The sequence below is a fragment of the Nannospalax galili genome, unplaced genomic scaffold, assembly GCF_000622305.1.
Source record: "Nannospalax galili isolate Female #2095 unplaced genomic scaffold, S.galili_v1.0 scaffold149, whole genome shotgun sequence".
Classification (NCBI taxonomy): domain Eukaryota; kingdom Metazoa; phylum Chordata; class Mammalia; order Rodentia; family Spalacidae; genus Nannospalax; species Nannospalax galili.
In genome coordinates, this window is record NW_008359763.1 from 1421473 (window position 1) to 1437098 (window position 15626).

The 15626-nt window shown below is 47.3% G+C and overlaps 1 protein-coding gene across 1 annotated transcript in view; it reads left to right on the forward strand.

Moving 5' to 3' along the window:
• The window catches only part of Iqca1 (IQ motif containing with AAA domain 1), a 180864-nt gene that overhangs the window by 60231 nt on the left and 105007 nt on the right, over nucleotides 1-15626 (forward strand). The window contains exon 7 of the mRNA XM_029558967.1: nucleotides 14443-14527. Within this exon, the coding sequence (XP_029414827.1) occupies nucleotides 14443-14527 (85 nt within the window). The remainder of the gene's footprint in view (nucleotides 1-14442; nucleotides 14528-15626) is intronic.

Genomic DNA, 15626 nt, shown 5'->3' on the forward strand with positions numbered 1-15626 from the left:
TTGTTCTTTTACTCTGTGTCCCACATTTTCCACAGGGAACACGGAAAAACAAGTTTTAGAAAGAGAGGGGCATGTTCACAGTCAGGGAGGAGAGTCGGGGGCTCATTATTGTGAATTCCTGTGTAATTACACTTAAAGTAAATTATCAAATGCAGCTGTGAACACGTGGGTGGCATTGCCTTTGCGGAAAATGCACACGAGGTTGAGCGAGGACATGCACAGAGCTAGGCGAGAACTCAAGGTCCAGGCATTGTGCTCCAAGGTCATGGGGACAGGTGCACAGCCTGCATGAAATCACACATTTTCATGTGGCTCGTCACAGTAAATCAAATTAAGAACACCCAGGAGCCGGGGGATCTCTTAGTCCTCGCTCCAGGCACCAAGTCCTGATGAAAGACAGACACTGGGGCTCTTTGGTAAATGCAGTGAGTGAGCCCCCTGCGTATAGGCCCATGAGCACGCCCAGGCGAAGACCTCAACTCCACTCTCTGTCTGGCCTCTCCTCTATCCCACAGACCGTAAGGATAGAGCAAGCGTCTCCATGATGCTGGTCACACAGGACTATGGTACCTGCCCGCTGCAGTCACTGTGGTCCTCTATGTGACTTCCACCTCCAGAGAGTGGCCAAACACCACCAAGAATTCAAAAGTGGTCTTAGGCCAGGAATGAGGGGCCCCAGAGCTCTAATCTTTGCTGCAGTGGTTGTAACAGGAGGAGGGATGGCTGGTCAACCCCCACCTTCTTGACAAAACTGACCATGGTGGTGACCGAGCATGGCATGGGTCCTTTCGTGTTGGGCGGGGTCTTAGCCTCTGGCCTTGGGTAAGCACTGCTTCTGACAGGAACCACCACATCTTCACGATTAATAGACGTGGGGAGGGGGGAGTGGATCTCTTAACCTCACTGTTAGACCAGAAAGCTGCCCTATTCTGTAACTTGCTCTTGCTACTTACAAAACATTCCCTATTTCGGAGGCTGCAGAGATGGCTCAGCAGTTAAGAGCACTGGCTGCTCTTGCAAAGGACCTGGGGTCATTTCCCAGCATCACATCACAGCTAACAATCATCTGTAACTCCAGTTCCAGAGGATCCAAGACCCTTTTCTGACCTCCTTGGGCATCGTACAGACACACACACACACACACACACACACACACACACACACACACATGTGGTACATATACATACATGCAGACAAAACATTCATACATGTAAAAATTAATTCTTTTTTTAAAAGGCTCCCTATTTCAAAAGCAGCATGCAAAGTGTGAGTTGAAGATGAATTGATCGCGCACACTAATTTGCAACACACACACCGCCCCCCCCCCCCCCGACATTTCCCTCAGCATTTTGGGTCTGTGGGTTGGAAAAGGGCAGGACAGATGAGCTCCTTCCAGTAAGGAAGCCAATGGCTGGGTTTTGAGCACTGTGGGTAAAGACGATAACTTTGAATGACAAAGGCCTTTGTTTGCATCCTGACAGGGTCTGCTCTTTCTTAAGGATTAATCTTCCCACATAAATAAGGATTTGAGATAAAAAGGTAAAATTAAGGGTAGGTGACTGGGAAAGTCTTGCACATTCAAACATTGGCAGAATTCAAGAAAATACTTCCAGGTCAAGAAGGAAGCTTTGATCTTGACTAGTAGCAACTAATAGGCAGACGCGTAAAGTCAATGAATCCATCTGCTCTACTGACCAGCACTACAAGATCTGGTGGGTGACTGGGCACACCAAGCTCTCCTGCTCTTCTCGGAGAACGTGTCCATGTGACCTCTCAAGGAGGCTGTGTAACTCAGTCAGTGTGAAGCCCCTTGCCTTTATTGAGTGTCTGTGAATTTATAGGCAGCAAGTGACACTTTCGGAGGCTTCTGTGCAGTGGCACAAGCTGCTCATTTAGAACTTGGGGAGAAATTTATGGGGCTGCTGACGTTAATGGAGGTGGCTGGAAGACTGGGGGGATTGGCCGGAAACCCCCCCATCCATATATTTTTCATACTTGATGAAACACAGATAAATCTCTGTCCTGTGCGTCTGAGATGGTGAGACCTGTCGAAGCTCAGTGTCAGGCCTCGGGGGGAAATTTATCTTTTGAGTAGTTCTGCTTTCTAAATCACTGCAAGCTTAAGACTGGCCATTTGCACATTTGGGCAAGAATTTTTGACAATACCCATAAATTTTTAATAGGCCCTAACTTTACCAAGCACACCGTTCCTCTCGTTTGTTAGCTGAGAAGCAGAAGGCCAGAGCATTTCCCTTCTCCAGCTCAGATAAAAGAGCAGTTCGTGTGGAATGCGTTTTTATTGAGAAAGGCAGTGTTAGTCACTGAACAGTCTGTAAGAGGTTAGCAATACCTCCTGCATCTACCACATAAAAACTGTGGCATTTCTAGAGCCCAAAAGAAAAACAAAAACTGCCCAGCAGGCACAAGGCAAGTACTTTTAAAACAACAAACCTGTTTTTCACAGCACATTTCATAGATGGGTCCCTGTCTCCATGGAGATTTTTTTAATTTTATTATTAGTAATAGTAGTAGTAAGGCGCACACGTGCCGTAGTGTGTGTACAGAGGGCAACTTTGTAGAGTCTGTTCTCTCCTCTCCCCTTCCCGTGGGTCCCAGGGATTGAACTCAGGTCACCAGGCTTGACCCCAGGCACTTCACCTTCTGACCCATCTCAACAATCACCTCATGGGGATTTTGTACTTTGATCCTGTCACCCCAGTAGCTAGTGGCAGCCACCCCAACTTTCCTCATTTCCAGTAAAATCCTGTTTTCATCATATACCAAGCCTCCCCACTACTTGATGATCTGGAGTGAAGCTTTATTTCAAGCCCTGCTTACTGGCATCTTTCTGGGCAGTGTGCTTCACTTGGTCATTCAATCCAGCACCACCTAGGAGCCAGGGGGCGGGGGACGGGGAGAATCAGTGGTGGAGGCTGAGCCTACAGGATCAGAGTCACTCTGTTTGACCTCACCTGGGCCAGACTCACTAAGGTTACTCATTTGAAAACATGCCCAGGACAATAAAGACAATAATCTGTGCTGTTTTATCTAAATTCTCAACTTAAGAGTTAAAATAACCATGGAAACAAACCTCTGGGCATGTCTGTGGGAGAGTTTCTACATTACGTTAATTTAGGTGGAAAACCCACCCCAAATACAGATGGCACCATTCCACAGGCTGACATCCTGGACTGGAGAAAATGTCTCTCTCTCTGCTTCCTGACTGCAGACAGTGTGAGCAGCTGCTTCATCTCCTGCCTCCACACATGATGGCTGTGTACCCTCAAACCATGAGCCTTCCTGAATTGCTGTTGTCAGGCATTTTGTCTCAGTAAAGAGACAGTTAACCAACCTAAATAGTACTCCAAGTTACAATGGAGAGAACATTCTGTAACTCTTTCAAATCTACTAAACCAAGCCATCCCAAACCCAAATCATACACAGTTGGAGTGACACTAGGGTGCTTGGTCACAGCACTGTTCCATCTGTAGGAGAGGATCAACAGTCCAGGTAGAGACTGCTGTTCTTGAGGATGAGAACAGGGCTCTTTTCTGGGTGACCAGGCATGTGACGTGACATCATCTCTGCAATGTTCATGGCATCATCAACTTTGTACAACAGTCTGTTGTCCCTGGGCCTGATTTTGGTTAGGACGTGTGAGTGGCTGTACGGCACCTGGAAGGGCAGGAGAACGATCCGCAGACGGGACTTGCACAGCAGAAGCACCGATCCCTGCAGGATCCACCCTAACCCTTTCTCTCTGTGCCACAGGCTGCTGGCCAAGTCCCCCCCCCATCTTTCCTGCCCCCCCCCCCATCTCATCCAGAGATTTCTTTCGAGAGTGTATGTGTGTGGAGGCCAGAAGTCAGTCTTGGGTGTCATTCTTCAAGAATGTTTCCCTCCTTGTTTTTTTATTTAAGTTTTTTAAGATTCTTTCTTTTTTTATGTATATGACTGTTTTGTCTGCATGTAAGTGCAGTCTTGTTGTGTAATGCCTGAGGAGGCCAGAAGAGAGCCTCAGATCTTCTGGAACTAGAGTTACGGATGGTCGTTTCCCCCACGTGGTTCTGGGAACCAAACCAGGGCCCTCTGCAGGAACAGCCGATGCTGCTAACCACGGAGCCTGCTCTCCCACCCACTCCCACCTTGGTTTTTGAGACAGTGTCTCTCACTGGGACCTGGCGCTCACCAAGTAGACAAGGCTGGCTGGCCAGTGAGCCCCGAGATCCACCATCTCTGCCTCCCCAGTTCTAGGACTACAAGTGAACCTCACCACAACTTTTTACATGGGTTCTTGGGGTCTGATTCAGATCCTTATACTTCCAAAGCAACTGAGTTGTCTCCCCAGCCTCAGGGCTTTGAGTCCACCTGGTCTGTTGGCTCTCAGATGCGAATCCTCTCCCTCAGAATGCTTGGCGAGCTTAACTCCATGGATGAATGGCAACCTGCTCTCACCCCCAACCTGCTTCACCGCAGCATGGCCCAGCCACTGCAGAAAACCCATTTTCAAGTCTCCCAGGCCCAGATCCTTGAAGTCACCCCGACCCCCCCCAGCCCAAGGCCCATGCACTCTGCCTTCCATGTCCCAGTCTGCCTGCTTTCCAAATTCCTTGCCCTCTTTTCCTTGGCTGGCTGACATGAGACCACAGATGCAGCCACTTCTGACAACAGGCAGGATCGCAGTGTCAGTGGCTTAGGAGCTAGGAGCCACTGGGTCCTGAACTCAGGGTCCCACCGTCTGTACTCAGGTGCTCAGGTGTTACCCAGCATGCTACACACACACACACACACACACACACACACACACACACACACTTACTTTGGATCTCTGTTATCAGTAGTGCTGAGTTCTCTGTGGCTCACCACTGGCAGTCAGCTGGAGATTCTTCATACTAGAAAGCCTCCTTGTATACAGGGGCCTTTATCAGAACCAGCAAGGGGCAGGGGGTTCTGCAAGCAAGATGGAAGTTCATTTTCATAGAAGGGATCCCCAAGGGACCTCTCACCACCCTGGCTGTGTTCTGCTAGGTGGGAAGCAGGTAGCAGGCCTGCCCATATTCAGGGAAGGAAATGTACTGTGGTGTGCTCCCAAGAGGCCTTGTAGTCTTACATTTGGTTGCTTTAGGGATCCAGAACCATCCTTTGTTTTATTTAGGCAAGGAAGGTGATTGAGACAGGATGTCACCATGTGGTCCCGGCTGGCCTGGTTCTCACTATGTAGCCCAGGCTGGCTTCAAATGACGGTGATCCTTCTGCCTAAGCCTCCTGAGTGCTGTAAGAATGTATCATCATACCTGGCTCCAGAATCATCCTTTAAAATCCTAAAGCAGATCTTGGGTCTGGTGGCACAGACCCATAATCCCAGCTACCTGGGAGGCTGAGGCAGGAGAATCAGAGGCCTGCCTGGGCTAGAGAGTGAGTTCAAGGACAACTTGGGCAACTTGGCAAGACCCAGTCTCAAAATTTAAAAAAAATTTCTAACAAAATTTGGGGATATAGTGCAGTGATAACTCTGTACATCCCAATATATACACGGCCCTAGGGTCCATCCTGGTCACACACACACACACACGCACACACACACACAGTGGGCCCTTCCTTGTCAGAGGCACTGTGATCCCCTTCCTCCTACCCAGGAACACTAACACAGGGAGAGCCACCCATGGTTTTCCACTCACAGACTTGTTCCTGGTGTCTTGTTCTTTCTGGGGGCTGTGAGGCAGGGGCAGGGAGTAGGTTGGGCTCTTGCTACTGAGCTCTGACTCTGCAGGACTGAAAGAACTTCCATTCATTCAGCTATTTCAAAAAGCGCTTTTACATTTCCAAGCTATGTAAAATTAGAGCGCAAGTGTTTATTCCCCACAACACATAGACTTTATGTTACATGACAGGGTCACTGAACATTATGTGCAGTCATGAAAACCATGTGGTCACTTCTGCTCATGTAGAAAAAGCATTTGACCAAGTTAAATACCCACTCCTTATTTTAAAAATCTGTAACACAGGGAGAAAAGGTAATAGATGGTAATGAAATTTAGTTTAAGCTCTGTAATGTAAGCTCTGTAAAGAAAAGTTATGGCCTATTCCCTCTGCTTTTTCTCAGGGCCAGGAGCACCATCTGGCACGTAGCACACACACGCAGTGAGCATATGAACAAGTAGACAGAGGAATGGATGGATGAAATCAAGAAGCTATTCGTTTAATGGGGAAGCACCTCTTAGGGTGCCTGTCCTTTGCCCCTAATCATAATTGGCACCATAATATGAGTGAGCGTGGGTGTGATGCTACGAAACGGAAACGACAGGAACAGATGTCTTACGGACATTGGGGAACTGTATTGTTCAGTACTGGTGGACTAGGTGTGTCCGGTGAGCATGGGGCCACAGGAGAACGTGGGCAGTCTGTGAATGTCAAAGGGAACAAATGTCCCTTGAGACAGAGACACGGACCCTGCTTCTGGCTGAGTGGAAAGATCCACCCCAGGTGATTTATAGGGATAATACAATTTCAATTAAAATCCCAACAGGAGTATTTATTGAACTTGAAATATAATTATTAAAGTCATTAGGATTAAAATAAGCTAAAAACGAGGAAGAATAAATGATGCATGTTCCAAAGTGCGTCATAAAGAAAAATAAGGGAGCTGGGCCGCACTGATCAGAGTGCGAGCCCAGATGAGGGAGGCAGAGCCCTTAGCCCGGGAGCTGACAGGAAGGGATCTCTGATAAATGAAGTTTAAAAACTAACACTAATTTAAAAATTCAGTTGCAGTAACTAGATTGTTCTGGCTGACTGGTAACAGAAAGCAGGGTAGAGAATTTAATTCCCTCAAAGAAATGCCACAGTTTTCTCCCTCTAGAAATATAAATATTTTTAAATAAATTGAACAAATTCCACTGCAAAAATTATGAGGTGTATGTAATAACCATCTCGAAAATGCTAAGACAGGGGCTGGAGAGATAGCTCAGAGGTTAAGAGCACTGACTGCACTTGCAGAGAACCCAGGTTCTGTTCCCAGCACCCACACGGTAGCTAACCACCATCCGTAACTACAGTTCCAGAGGAATCCAATGCTCTCTTCTGGCCTCCGTGGGCATTGCACAACACAGGTGCACTTACGTTCATACACATAAGATAAAAATAATTAATATTTTTCAAAAACTCTAAGACATAAGTGGAAAAAACTCAACATGTCAGTTTTGCTGTTATAAATTAATTTGCTATTTATTTCACTTGACGTATTCTTCTTTGCTACAGTGAGGAAATCAATACTGAAGTAGCTCCAAAAAGCTTAACAGCCTTGGTCCATCCCACCCTGTAGCCTAGCCCAGGGGGCAGACCCGTCACCTATATCTGAGCACTTGTCCCTGAGCCCCTGCAGACACAAGCGCATGGGAGTTTCTTCCTCTGCCCCCTGTGCTCTTAAACAGCAGCCATAGTTGTCTCAGCCTAGCCCAGGAGGCAGACCCATCACCTATATCTGAGCACTTGTCCCTGAGCCCCTGCAGACACAAGCGCACGGGAGTTTCTTCCTCTGCCCCCTGTGCTCTTAAACAGCAGCCATAGTTGTCTGTGCAAGACCCACACAGAACATCCTGTCAAAATTCCAGCATTTTCTTTGAGGATACGGCTGCTGATAGGTTGGTTGTCTGTGCCCCAGCAGATGGCCTCACACCCATTTACATGTGGTCAACCAGAATTAGACTGGGGGGGCCATTAAAAATAATCTTTAAAAGGACACATAAAGTTGGGAAGGAGATGGGTTAGTGAGGTGGAGGTAGGTAGTGACGTATGGATGAGATAAAATATGTTGCATACATGCATGAAATTTTCAAAGAATAAATAAAATAATTTTTATAGAATAGGTGTGGTGGCACACTTGTAATCCCAGTCCTGGGGGGGCAGAGACAAGTGGACCCTGAAACTCACTAGCTAACCAATCTCACTTACTTGATGAGTCTCAAGCCAGTAAGGAGCCTGAGGAACAGTACCAAGCACACACACAACACTACCTAAATTTGTTGTCTGGTCTCACAAGCAACACACACGCACACACACGCACACAGGTGGACATGCACATAGATGTACACGTACACAAAAATTAAACACTGTTCCCAAAAGTTCACTTCTTGCTTAAAAGATGTTAGCGGTGGACATGCACATAGATGTACACGTACAAAAAATTAAACACTGTTCCCAAAAGTTCACTTCTTGCTTAAAAGATGTTAGCCCTGTGATCTGCTCCAGCTTGTCCCTCTGGGAGACTGTTGGCAAAGAGTCCGTAAACATCCAGCGTCTGTTTCGCTGAGGCAGCACGTGCCTCAAATGCTCTGCTCCTGGACTGTGGCCTCCTCTCCACTTCTCTCTCTGTCCTGTAGTCAGGGTGAACTGATCGCCCTGTGCAGGTGGCTCTGGCTGTTTCCCACCTGACCATGTGGCGAGGTCCATTTTCTCCATTGCTTGCTCCACTTGGATGCCCAGTTGAAGAGCCTGTTCTGGCCTTGCCTGATGCAGCAATTTGAGGGTGAATGGAAGCTGGGTGGGGAGGGGAGAAGGGGCAGTATTCTAGAATGGCATTCTACTGAAAGTCGGCAAGATCACGCAAGTTTAAAGATAATCATAGCTTTGGAATTGCAATTGAGGGAAAGTTGTAATTTAGATAATTATTATGCACACTCAGCACACTGAACGCTTTTGAACACTTTAGAACTGTGCAGACGATGTGCTATTGGTTTCTTTGAAATAAAAAAAAAAAAAAGATCCTTGCTTCTATTAAAGTATTTTCCAGACTGCAAAGAGAAACTGAGATTATCATCCTCAAACAATTTAACATCCCTCCTTCTCTACCCCAAAGACACGTGCCTCTACCAGGCCTTTGGTTGCCAAATAAGAAGAAAATTGTTCTGTTTGGTCAATTTGTTTCACAAAGCAGAACCCATCTGCTACTATGATGTTTGCGCAGACTTAAAGCAAGTGGAGGAATCGGCCGCTTGGTGCGTTTTTCCAGAGGGTGGAAAACAGGATGTCAGAGCAGCTAGAACCAGCCACACAGGAGGGAAGTGGCAGGAGACAGGGTTCAAGAGGGGATGGGCAACACCACACAATCCCACTTCACTGTGCAAACCCTGTAACTTCTTGTCCAAACCAGGACAAAGGCTGGGGCTGGAGAGATGGCTCAGGGTTAAGAGCACTGGCTATTCTTGTGGAGGACCTGAGTTCAATTCCCAGCACCCACACTGAGCAGCTAACAACCACCCTTAACTCCTGTTCCAAGGGACCTGATGTCCTCTTCTGTCCTCCATGGGCATTGCAGGACACGAGCGCACTTATACACATGCAGGTCATATACTCATACACATAAAATACAAATAATAAATAAAATATTAAAAAAGAATGGCAAAGGCACAAGTATTCATTGCTCTGAGGCAACCAGGTGTTAGCTTAACCTAATTATATAAGCAAAAGTTTCACTTGGAGAGTCGGTGGCCTCTGAGCAAAGAATCAGCACAATGTGACTCGTTTTTAAAAAAATGGATCACTCGCCTGCTGTCTGGGTAGGACCTAAGGAACAGGAGACCAACTGTTCTGTGAGCAGGTGCCGAGGAGCAGGATCCTGGGCCCAATGCAGTGCTGTGAGACAGTCACCCTCAAGGCGACTTCCACCGGGAAGGTGGAACAATGGGATAGACTGAGGACACCACCAGGGTGTGCTCCCTGGACTGACGGGAACAAAGTTTCCACTCTCTGTGATGGGAGGGATCAGAGTTCCAGGGCCAGCATGGTGAGAATGCTTCCAGATGTTGGGTGAGCATCTGGATCTGGGTCTGCAGCCAGGGAGAAATGAGAACCGGACACAGGGCTAAAGAGCTGAGCACATGGGTGTTGCTTTAAGCCGTGAACCCGGGTGAGACCACTGGTGAGAGGCTGGACAAGCAGAGAGCAGGAGCTCTAAGACTGAGCCCTGGGAGAGGCCTAGAAGAACCGAGCAGAGACTGGGCCACTTGGCTCAGTGTGGGAAGGAGAGCACGCATAGCAGCCCTACCAAGAAGGACAGCAGGGTGCCCCGGCTCTGTACCCCATGAACAAGCTAAGTGTCTCTGTGGAAGACAGAGGAGGGTGCCCGGCAGGACATGAGAAAGCCAGGTGAATGCAAGCTCTGGGAGCTGAGGCAAGATAGCCTTTCCAGAAAGAGGGTTCTGTCCTTGGACAGCAAGACAGCATCATGATGAACTACCCTTGAGAAGGCAGCAGCTTTCGGCCAGGCTAGGCTGAAAGCCATGTCCCAGGCTACTGGGCCATCATAACTACTGTCTAAGCCTGGATGGCCCAATAGCAGGAATGTCTTGTCTGGGTTCTGGGCCGGAAGGCCAGTGTGTTGGCATTTGATTCCTTCTGAGGGCTGTGAAATGGAGCCTCGTCTTAACCAACAGCTTCAAGGACGCTCTTTCCAACAAGACTATATCCTGGGTGCTGCGGATTAGGACTTTGCCATAAGTGCCTTAGTCAGGGGCACAGCCCACCCTTCCACACCTGTGAGGACGATCTTAAATGAGCACTGACTGTGGACGACTCTCCCAGCTGACTTAAAGGGGTGAGAACTGGGGAAGGTGAGTGTGCTGGATGCTTTAGTGTCAACTTGACACACCTGGATTGAGGGAACCTCAATTGAGAATTTCCTCTATTGGACTGGCCTGTGGCCATGTCTGTGGGGCATCTTGTTGATGTTGAGTGATGCGGGAGGGCTCAGCCCACTATGGGCGGTGCCACCCCTGGGCAGGTGGGCCTATTTTTCACAAGAAAGCATGCTGAGGAGGGGCCAGGGGAGTAAGCCAGTAAGCCGTGTTCCTCTATGGCCTGTGCTCCAGCTCCTGCCTCCAGGTTCCTGCCCTGAGTTCCTACCTTGGGCTCCCTGATGAACTGTGACCTGGGAGATGTAAGATAAATAAACCCTTTCCTCCCCAAGTTGGTACTGGTCAGAGTGTTTGGTCACAGCAATTGAAAAGCAAACTAGGACAGTGAGTGAGTCCAAGAAGGTCAGATGTGAGGGACTGCGGGACTCACAGAGAGGCATCTGAGGAGGGAACGGAAGGAGGACGGAAGGAGGGCTAAAGGAAGAAAGGACCTGAGGTGAGTGGCCCATGAGAAATCCAGAGCCCAATGGAGCAAAGCCAAGGCCTTAGTCAGGGGACAGAAGGGGATCTGAAGGAGGACTGGACTCAGGAAGATGACAGCTCCCTAGATAGATGGGGTGCCTGAGTGCAGGGGCATCATTTTATGATTCCATTGTCTAAATGAACCCCCACCTAGAATGAAGCACCTAGAATCACCTAGGACAGAACCCTCTGGGTTGTCTGAGGGTTTCCAAGCTAGTAGCTGAGGTGGGAAAACACACCGTAAATGTGGGAGTCACCATCCCATGGGCTGGGATCCGGAACCCTCAAACCGTGCGCCCTCAAACAAACAGTGTGGAGCCCAAACAAACCTCCTTCCTTCCGTTGCTGTTGTCAGGTGTTTCATCACAGCAGAAAAGTAGCTAATCCACGTGGGAATCACGTTTGCTGAAGGTAGTGACACCCACGAGGGGAGTCTGAGCCCAGGGAGTGTTCACATTCTTGGCGAGGCTCCCCGGACTCAGCTCTCAAATCCTGTTACACAGTTTGTTCTTCTGTCTCAGGTCCAGGCATCGCCTGGTGTAGACAGGTCTTGGGTAAAAGCCATGGACATGTTTGGACTGAGCCTTCTAGCATCTTCTCACCACACCACTCACAAGACTCCAACAACCTCCTTTTGCGAGAAATCCGTCATGTTAACTTTATTTTCATATTGTAGAACTTGAATGTTTTTAGGACTCGTAACAAATTTAGAGACTTATATTTTTAAAAATTCCAAATTTACATGAACTCATTTTGAATAAGTGACTCTTAATTTTGGACTATATCAATTTTCATTGTAAGATTTAATTTTAAAATTTCATAGCATTTTTGCAAAATGATAGTAAGTATATTTGTTTTAATAATTGTGTTTTGCTTCTTTTAATGGGCAGATGAACATATTTGGTATTGTTGGTTTATATTGTCCTGAGCCGGGTCCTGAACACTCCAGTATTTAAGGCTTTGGGTTCGGCTTCTGTGGGTACAGAGCTCCAGGGGAGACACTGATAATCTGGAGGAGACAACAGCAAATGTTATTTGGGCTCCCACAGTATTTCTGGCACGAACAGCTGGGGCCTGACAGCCAGCTGTAACTGCAGGTGACGCCCTCCTGGGGCCTCCCAGAAGGAACTGAGGACCCCAAATTACACGGTGTCAGGACGAAGGGCTTTTGATTAATGGTGGAAACCAAAGTATCTGTTTGGTGGAACTGGATGCCTCTGACCCTCTTCCCCCATGGCATGCATCCTCCTCCTCTGCCCCAAGCCTGGGATGGCGGAAGCTTCTTTGTCTCTTGGAAACCTGGTTACATACAGTCACCACCCATGGAGCCTGGAATCCACAGGCAGTGTGCTTAGGATAGTCTGCTGTGACTGGGGTTAAAGCACCTAGGGGGTGATTTCCTACATGAAATGCTATTTCCCACATGTAATTTCCCACGTGAAACGTGATTCCCACGTGGATTAGCTACTCTTCTGCTGTGATGAAACACGTGACAACAGCGACGGAAGGAAGTTTGTTTGGGCTCCGCACTGTTTGAGGGTGCAGTCCATCATGGCAGGAGGTTGGGGGGCAGGAAGATGAGGTGGCTGGTCACATTGCCTCTGCAGTCAGTCAGGAAGCAGAGACAGTGCTGGTGCTCAGCTCATTTTCTCTTTTTTATGCGGTTCCAGATCCCAGCCCGTGGGATGGTGACTCCCACATTTAGGGTGTGTTTTCCCACCTCAGCTACTAGCCTGGAAACTCTCAGACAACCCAGAGGGTTGTGTCCTAGGTGATTCTAGAGCCTGTTAAATTGACAATCAGTATGAACCATCACACCGTGCGATGGAACGCACTGGGAAGATCTACAGAACCCAGTGGACCGTCCTCTCTGAATGAGCAAGGCCTGGTGTCTGCAAGCTCGTGGTTAAAGGCCCATCAGTGTGCAGACAGACCCGTGTTGTAAAGCGGCTGGGAGAGGCAGCCCCTTTGTTAGCATGGTTCTCGTCACAAGTAGCCACAGAAAGCGTTTCTCATCGAGTTGTAACATAGACTCACAGCAGAGCATTCACAGGTACCTAAAAGGCTGTCAAAACACCCTCCCTCTACGCTTACACGAGTGTGTGCGGCCAGATTTTCTCCCTGAGTTTCAACCAAAACAGACTCACAGCAGAGCATTCACAGGTACCTAAACGGCTGTCAAAACACCCTCCCTTTCACGCTTACACGAGTGTGTGCGGCCAGATTTTCTCCCTGAGTTTCAACCAAAATAACGTATTCTAGCAGATTGGAGTGGGGACGCAGAGCCGAGCATCTAAGAACACTTCCCTTAAGCCAGTCACTAAACAGTCTCAGAAAAGATTACATTTTTGGCTTTGGGAAATACATTTAGTGTTCATAAAAATGATATTTATGCCACCACATGACGGGTTTGTTCTTTTAAGTGAATTAAAAAATAAGTATTTTAGAGTCTTCTAAGTTTTAATATCTAATCCAGTGAGTACCAACAGCAGTAACTCACATGAACAAAAGCCCTTGGAGATCTTCAAGAACTGAGTGCAGACAGCACCTTAAGGCAAAAGTTTGAGAAGCACTGTTAAACAGAGTGGTCTCCTCCAAGCATTACACTCTCCACTTTGGGAACTAAAGGCTCTAAGTTGGCAGTCAGTCTACTTTTCCTACATGTAGAATAACTGTAACACTTAATCAAAGTGAGTTTCTCTTAGAAATATTAACCATGTCTCCCTTCTAAATGCTTCACACTAAATTCCCTGTCTGTTTTCTCCATGTAAGAACTTACGTGGCTACAAAAGGAACTGCTGTTCAGACCCTATCGTACACGGGGCCTCAGACTTCCTAAAACCCAAAGCATGCACTTGCTAGACTCCACCCGTCTGTTTAGTTTCAAAATCCTGTGTTTATCCTAAATTTTAAACAGGAAGAAATGATTTGTGCTTCTGTCTTTGCTGAAACTAAGCCACAGACCATCTCGGTATTAAAAGGAAAAAAGGCAGTAGGCTCACCCCAGACCAACAAGTCCCTAGAAGCAGGGAGCCTGCTTCCGTGCCTGGGTGCCTCTGCTCCACAGGCTGTATAAGAGAGAGGCTCACCCCAGACCAACAAGCCCCTAGAAGCAGGGAGCCTGCTTCCGTGCCTGGGTGCCTCTGCTCCACAGGCTTCCTGCACAGCCTCAACCATAGGGGCTCCACCCTGAAGAACTATCACTCACTAACAGAAAGCTATGCAAGTTGGCAAGTGGGATCTCTAACCGAGAGGCTTGTCTCTTAATTTGCTTTCTTTCTTTCTGCAGGAATCTGACTGGCACATTTCCTGACTATCCCGACGAAGAAGAAGGAGGCTCAGCCATGATCTTCTCCAACAAGACCCCAGAACAGGTACAGGAATGCATGAGAAATAAGATGTACGTACACCGTAACCACACTTCCTTAGACCTTGGTGAATGGATCCACGGTGCTCTGAAGTCTTGGTTATTTCCGTAGTTATTCACATGGAGATGCTCCAGGATATGTGTTACGTCGTGCATTCTTTCTGATTTATTTCAAAATCGAGTCACTTTTTCCTGCGTCCTCGCTAGCTTCTCTGTTACCTTGATAAAACAGTGCAACCAGTGCCTCCTGCCGTGGGGAGGGGGACAGCTCCTACAGTGGGCTGGGCCCTCCCACATCTCCGCAGTCCAGAGGCTGCCCCACAGACATGGCCACAGGTCAGTCTGATAGAGGAAATTCCCCAGTTGAGGTTCTTCTTCCCAAGTGTGTCAGGTTGACAACCAAGGCCAACCATGTCACCTACCTAGGCGTTGAAAGAGATGTGATGACGTGTGAAGTCCGTTTTCTCATAATTTCTGAGCAGCTTGATGCCAAAAGGCCTTGGCGCTCTGCTCCCTGGTACATCTCCATCCCTCCTCCTTCCCCTTCATCAGGCCATCACTCCAGCCATCCACTCTCTCATCCTCCCACATTTCAAGCTACTGTCCAGTAGCTCTAGAGTGTCTTTTATCAGAACTACTAGTTTATATTTCCTTGGAAATTCTAACAAATGCAACAAGATTTTTTTAAAAACCATAAAAAGGTTCTAAATACTTTAAGTGATAATTTTATCACTATTTCCAAACATGAATTATGTTCCTAGAAAATGGGATAAGCTTAGCATAGAATTATACAGACAGATTACACAGTTGTTCAGAATTATACTGATGGAGCCTTAATGGAAAAGATGAGCACAGCCTTGAACAAGGGTTTGTTCGTGTTTCGTATTTAGAAAATAATGAACATTTCAGTACAAAACATCAAAAAACAGTACTTTTTCTAAAAAAATTTTCTGTATGAAACCATATTTTAAAATGAAATGTAGATCTTTTTTTAAAGGTTAAAACCTCATTCAATTTTATGTCTTATAGGGTTTATACTGAGTTCAATAACGTATAACTGTATTAATTCACAACTGCAAACCTAAAAATTTACAGCCAATTTTGAA